The sequence below is a fragment of the Macadamia integrifolia genome, chromosome 1, assembly GCF_013358625.1.
Source record: "Macadamia integrifolia cultivar HAES 741 chromosome 1, SCU_Mint_v3, whole genome shotgun sequence".
In the NCBI taxonomy this organism is placed as follows: Eukaryota; Viridiplantae; Streptophyta; class Magnoliopsida; order Proteales; family Proteaceae; genus Macadamia; species Macadamia integrifolia.
The window spans coordinates 26,601,900-26,608,258 of record NC_056557.1 but is presented as its reverse complement, the minus strand read 5'-3'; the positions used below and the strand labels follow the sequence as shown (position 1 = coordinate 26,608,258).

Here is a 6,359-nt window from a genome sequence, read left to right as displayed (position 1 = left end):
AACATCAAGTCGGACTAATTAACTAGTCATTCACTAATAGGAAAACCTAAACTGACTAGGAAACTAAACTAACAAAGGAAATAGACTCATAATAGGACTCTAACTAAACTAATGAATTAAATCTCGTTTTTCTACTTTCTATTCATATTTTAGGCCCATTAAAGTGGTCCATTATAAAGAAAACTCTTAGGATCAAAGGTCCAACATATACATAACACAACCTAAGCTTATTTGTAATAAAATAAGCTCATTAAGTGACTTATCTACATCAAGGCCACCAGTCTTTTCATAAACGACCCATTGAGTTGTGCTTCTATTAACCATTTAAATATGGCAAATTATTTATGTAACAAGGATCTGTTATTTATCAATACATAACAAGACACCACCTGCCCTCTTAAAACTATGATTAAGGATACAAATGAAAATAAATTTTTAAGTATAGTTGGGTGAAATCACATTTACAGCTGGAAAAAGGCTTAAAACCAACAACATTAGTTAAAAATTTTAAGAAAGGGTTAAATCGTAAAATCATCCACAGAACATTTCTCGTCTCCAAGACTCCAACCATTACCAACCCATCGCCTCTCTTCATACCCAAAAAAAGAAAAAACCCTCTCCTCTCTCTCGTTTCCGGCAGAGGTGAAGGCCCAAAAAATGGTTTTCTAAATTATCTCCAACATGCTCGCCCTCTCCTTCTCCCTCTACTTCGTTGCCTCGACTCCCTTCTTCCCTCTCCCCCAGTCTCTCGTTCCCTCATCTCTCATTCCCTCCACCCCGTGCGACAGTCGGAGTAGTTGGATTCTGCAACTGAGGTAAGAACAACAACCCTTTATATATATATTAATAAAGGTAAACAAGAAAGAGAAGAACACGAAAGAGGAAAGCGAGTTTTCTAGGGAGAGAAGAGATGACTAAAATCCGCAGCTGAAGCTCGTTTTAGTTCTTTGTATTGCTCTCTTCAATGACTCTAATCACTGTAGGGAACAGCATCTCAATGAAGGTTTCAACTAGATTCTACTTAAGATCAGTGTCTCTGTAGAGATACTACAAGGAACAACATTTACTCCAGTTTGGAATGCTGTTCCCTATAGTTGAAACTATTAATGTTTGTAGAGGATTATCTCTATAGGGTACAGCATTTACTCCAGTTTGGAATCTAGTTGAAACCTTCAGTGATTAGAGTCTCTGACATCTTAAACATCATTACTCCAGTTACTCCAGTTTGGATATAAATTACAGGACTGACTTTATAACAAAAGTTTCTGGAATTATTGGGTAGAAAAAAAAATTTTACAACTAAAGGTTATAATGGGCCAATAAAATTCTAATTGGGGACGAATATTTATTGCTTTTTTTATCTTTTATCTCTTTACAATAAAGCATGAGTGCATTTTTGTAATGGCTTGGATGTTGATGAGATAAGAACTGTGTCAATGGTGAATTGTAACAATCCTATTCTACAGTAATTGTTAGTTCTAATCCAGTTTAGACTATTCTCATTTGAAGGAGACTGAATTAGTCTACTTATTAATTATAGATCTTGAGGGAGCTTGACCACTCCATCGTGTATTCCATCTCTCCCGGAACCCATACGACACCTACCATGGCCAAGAATGTAAATATTTTTGTGAATATGCATAGGATAACTGGAAATGATTGGGATAAGTGGGAAGATGTAGCAGCCGATTTCAATGTATCAATGTAAACTGTGTTCTTCAAATATTTTTTTTATTGATCACTCAGTAGAGTTTTCGGTCTATATGTTAGTTGTGTGCATGTGTGGTTTATAATGCACATATGAACTTTTCTAACAGGGACTTTGCTAATGCTGGCATGGTAGGACCGTAGGAGCCAGTGGTTTGCAGGTAAGTCATGGCCTGACTTAGATATGCTACTATGGGGTGGCTTGCTGATCCAGGTGACACTTAGTTAGAAAGCTTTAGCTTATTACTTGTGAGATTTGCAATCACTCACAATTAGCAAAAGACGAACAAAAAGAGAAGTGGTCAGAATCAAAATAAACACATACATAAATAGATTTAAGTAGCTTGGCTTTAAAACTTATGTCCATGGGGCATAATTCATTTTCTTCTTCGTTATTAGAAGAACAGAGATTGGACAAGCAAACAGCTCATGTTTTAGGGAAAAACCATAGCACTGAACACTTGACCTCCGTCTCCCTTGCTTTCTCAATTATGTTAAAACAGACTTTTTTAGAGTAGTTTGATATGCCTTATATTTATATTGTTTTTGTTAAGTTTGTCTCAAATTCTTGACCCGTTTTAAAGATTGACCTGCTCCGACATATTTTGGTGGTGACCCAAATGGGAAGTTTTATGAGATCTGTGATGGAAGGAGAGTGGTTGGGCCGATAGGCCCAAGCTCGAGTCTAGCACTGATCTCGTATGGGGGTGCAGGGGCGTAGGTTCAACCGGTTTGACTGCGACCCAATGGGTCGACCGGCAACTTTGTCTTGTTGAGTATTGTCATTGTAATTTGGGGGGTTTTCGAGCTAGGGTTTCAGGGCGAGTTTTCTTACCGCTGCTTAGGTGTAATCTCTCCTGCATAGTGAAACATCTTCTTCTTTGCCCGACGACGTAGCATATCACATCGGTGTGTGAACACCGGATTAACTACGACCCGATGGGTTGACCTACGACTTGGAGTATATAATGTACTATCGTCTTGTTGTGTATTGTCCTTGTAATTTTGGGGTTTTTCAAGCTAAAGTTTCAGGGCGAGTTTTATCGCCGCTGGTTGGGTGTAATCTCTCTTCTGCATAGTAAAACATCTTCTTCTTCGCCCGAGGACGTAGCACACCACATCGGTGTGTGAACCTCGTTAAATCTCTGTGTTCTACGGATCTATTGTCTGTTTATTTTTGCATTTTTCTTGGTGTTTGCTCTAACAGTTTCTACTCTCCAATTCAAAAACCTTCATGTAATAACCCTTAACACTCCACAGTTGGAGTTGAACACTATCCAATGGATAGGATAAAAGACACATTTCGACAAGTTTTCATTGAATGCTGCTTTGCTGAGTCAGATGAACTGTCTTCCCCTGTTAAGAATATGAGAAAAGAGCATATAACCACAAATTGTAAACAAAGCACACAATCAAATTGAATCTTGAGGAAAACTCTCTTCTCAATCTTTTGTTTTCAGAAACAAAGTTCTGGCCAAGGTCTGCTTTGCTACATGTGCATATCCATATATAAGACAAGGAACTAATCGTCCATCACAATAGAACAAAATTATTACTGCTTGCCTGGTTATATTCTCTTGAAGTGAAATTGTGGAACCATCTTGAAGATATACTGAACTATTTTCTTTCTACTTCTTCCCTTTTCTTTCTATTTTCCTAATATTTTTGCCTCCAAGAGAACTCACTTATTATTCAGGTTTAGCTAGAAAATTTTCATATATGCATTTTCAAAGCAGATACCTTGATGAAACAAAAGCTAAAAATTAACTTAATATGGATTTATATTTTTTTTTATACTAGGTGTCAAAGAAGGCCCACATAGACTATCTAATCTCAGTCCAAATGAGTAAAGAACTCAGGTATGTGGGGGCGATCTGTAATGACTTAATTCCTGACATCCTTTCAAGTCATGGGTGTTGTAGAGTTCAATTTTCTTGGTGAGAGGTGACTAAATTTTCTTAGGTACAGGTGACTCTATGGTCTATGGCCAAATCACCTCTCATGTTTGGGGGTGATGCCAAGGCAAATTGATATGAGCACATACAAGCTCATCGCAAACCCTGTATTGCTGAAAATAAATTCTTTTAGCATAAACAACATGGAGGCACGTACACTATCCACCTTTTGATCATATTAGTCATTTCCAAAAGCATTTAGAAGGAAATTTGCAATGGAATAATTATATGTTGTAATTTCAGTTTCCTTACATCTCTGGCACAAATGTTTTAAGTGGCAAAAGGGGTTCTCACCAAGCAATCTAGAAGTTTGAAAGTATGAACCCATATTGGAAACAGGTGTTTCAGTTCCTACTAGCTGCATGGATCAGAATTCTAAAGGTTAGGTTGTTGAAGCTATTAGCTAACACCTTGAGCAGATCTGTTGGAAGGATTTCTTGGGAAGGAAGCAAACAAAAGCCTAATATTTGCTTCTATAAGAAAATGGTTCTCTTGACATCTTACGGAAGGTTTCTACTTTAATTCATTTATACATTTAATTGGTAACATCACTGTCAGTATTACTTCTTATAATTGTTTGAATGTTTTCTGTGTGATGATGAAGAGATGAAGAGAAAATCAACAAACAGAAGTAAGAAGGAAAATTTCCAACCATAAAAAACAAATGCACCAGATTTTTCCTGGATGCTCCTCCAAACCAGATTACTCATGAAGAGTCAAAGAACTTCTCAATATCCCCTTGCAGATAGGGTGTCAACCAGGTGCCTGTTCTACACAAGATGGCAGACTTTTCCTCTGTACCAACATTTTTGGATTTAATTTATGGAAGTCTTAAAGCTATATATGGTCTTTTTTTTTTTAGATAGTTTGCCAAAGCAGATCAATAGTCGTCTTGCTCAATTCTGCATTCATCGCTTCATGATCAAGGTGAAAGAACTAATTAATTAGCTGACTACAATAGAACTCCATCACTGTGGAAGGGCTAAAGATGATATGGGGACTGACATTTGAAGCATAATGACTATTTATAAAATAAAGCATTTTGAGGAATGAAAGTACATAAAGCATAAAGGTTATGAAATCATGAACCCCTAGATGAGTACTAGACAACATTTAAAATTTCTCGGCTCTTATTGTTAAACAGTCACAATGGAAATGGTCAGGGCAAAAAATCATGAACCCCTAGATGAGTACTAGAAAACATTTAAATTTTCTCAGCTCTTATTGTTAAACATCCACAATGGAAAGGTCAGGGCATCACTGTGGAATGAAAAGGTTTAAAACCAGAATCAAGAAAATAATAGGGAGAGGAAAAAAAAAAAACCATGAGTATTCATCCTTGGAAACTAATTCTGATGGTGTTTGTACAGTGCCAACGGTTGTTTCTTTGAATTATCCAATCCTAACTGTTTTAGTTGTTCTATTTCATTATCTAGTGTTGAACAACCATAGTTTCCTCTATCTTCATCTAAGTTCATGCTTATTCTTACTTGTACCCATTAGGCAAGTAAGACAACAATATTTGCCTATGATTTACAGATTTGGAGCTATACCGTAATGGGAACTTAGTAAGCTGCTACTCTAGCCTGTGTGCATTGGTGAAAATGGCTAAACATGATATACTTCGAGTGTTTATTGGGTTTCCCCTGATTGTGTTGTAATAAGTGTGTGGCAAAAGATTCCTTGAGGGAGAACGGAACAACTGTAGAGGAGGTGGACAAGTGTGAGGTTAATTACTTCTCACATTTCATTCTTGTTTCTTTCTAATTGTGGTGATGAGTTATTGAATAGTGCCTATGGCAATAAATTAGCTGTAATAGACATTCTTCTTCTCTTTCATAATTAGGACTGGTTTTTACTCTTTTTATGTCAATCAAATTAAAACAATGTTGCTGATTTTGAGTAGCTTGATGCCCAAAATTTTGGGATCATGGTCACTTGGTTTTATAGCATTCAAGAACTTCAAGTGTAAATCAAGAACACTCTTTCCTTCGTAGTGTGACAAACTCTGATGGAGAGAGAAACTCTTCAGCTTATATGTGGTTCATTGGCAAGTCTACTTCTCTACTTTACATTCTCTCTCTCTCTCTCTCTCTCTCTCTCTCTCTCTCTAAAGTTTTTGTATACTTTCTGCATGTCTTTTCATTTACAGCATATAAATGCGTACCTGAAAATGTTGATAACTATTGGATTGCTATGGTTTATCTTCCAACTGCATCCATTGCTAGTGAAAAGACTTACACAAATGCTAATAGAATCACTTTTGATATTATATTTAGTGAAGCTTGTATTGGACATGGTGGTTTCAAGTGTACAAATCAACCAGCCTGTGACATACGTCAAGCCTCTTTACTTACTTTTCCTGGCCACCCCTACCAAAAAACAACCTCCTGGCATCAACCAAAATGCTTTTGTGCAGCGATAGTCTGGTAAACACGTAAAACAAAGTTCATGCTCTTAACTGATCAGTTGCAATGTCATAATTTGCAAACAATTCTTCAAGTGACTCTTTTTTGCAAACAATTCTTCAAGTGACTATCTGACAAGCTTTTGAAGCTTAAATCAAGGCCGCAGTTATGTTTTGAAGGTCATTGTAAAGGGCCCTGCACATGTAGATCCATCTACACTAAAAATGGTCAAACCTGATATCAAGTGTAATCTCGGTTCTCAGCATCAATCTCTCTTCAACTAGAAGAA

At 36.8% G+C, this 6,359-nt stretch overlaps 1 protein-coding gene across 18 annotated transcripts; it reads left to right on the top strand.

Moving 5' to 3' along the window:
* The first annotated feature begins 570 nt into the window (after positions 1-570).
* On the top strand, positions 571-5,698 carry LOC122075922. 18 transcript variants are annotated; one of them, XR_006139394.1, is made up of 6 exons: positions 571-815; positions 1,818-1,868; positions 3,508-3,566; positions 4,002-4,171; positions 4,267-4,423; positions 5,202-5,698. XR_006139394.1 is itself a non-coding variant. In XM_042641157.1 (4 exons), exons 1-4 carry the CDS (start codon positions 682-684, stop codon positions 5,218-5,220), a joined length of 282 nt encoding a protein of 93 aa, XP_042497091.1. In that variant the 5' UTR covers positions 571-681; the 3' UTR covers positions 5,221-5,698. The 18 variants fall into 18 exon arrangements, 3 of the variants coding, with proteins under 3 accessions (XP_042497091.1, XP_042497084.1, XP_042497098.1); XR_006139392.1 differs by having other exon boundaries at positions 1,818-1,921; XR_006139389.1 differs by having other exon boundaries at positions 1,818-1,921; positions 3,676-4,171.
* Positions 5,699-6,359: the final 661 nt, after the last annotated feature.

Excerpts from the sequence above, each read along its gene's own strand:
- LOC122075922 (XM_042641150.1), top strand. The coding sequence starts at position 682 with ATGCTCGCCCTCTCCTTCTCCCTCTACTTCGTTGCCTCGACTCCCTTC. Across the intron at positions 816-1,851 it reads AGTTGGATTCTGCAACTGAG|GAGCCAGTGGTTTGCAGGTA; the intron begins GTAAGAACAACA and ends GTAGGACCGTAG. Across the intron at positions 1,922-3,507 it reads GGGGTGGCTTGCTGATCCAG|GTGTCAAAGAAGGCCCACAT; the intron begins GTGACACTTAGT and ends TTTTTATACTAG.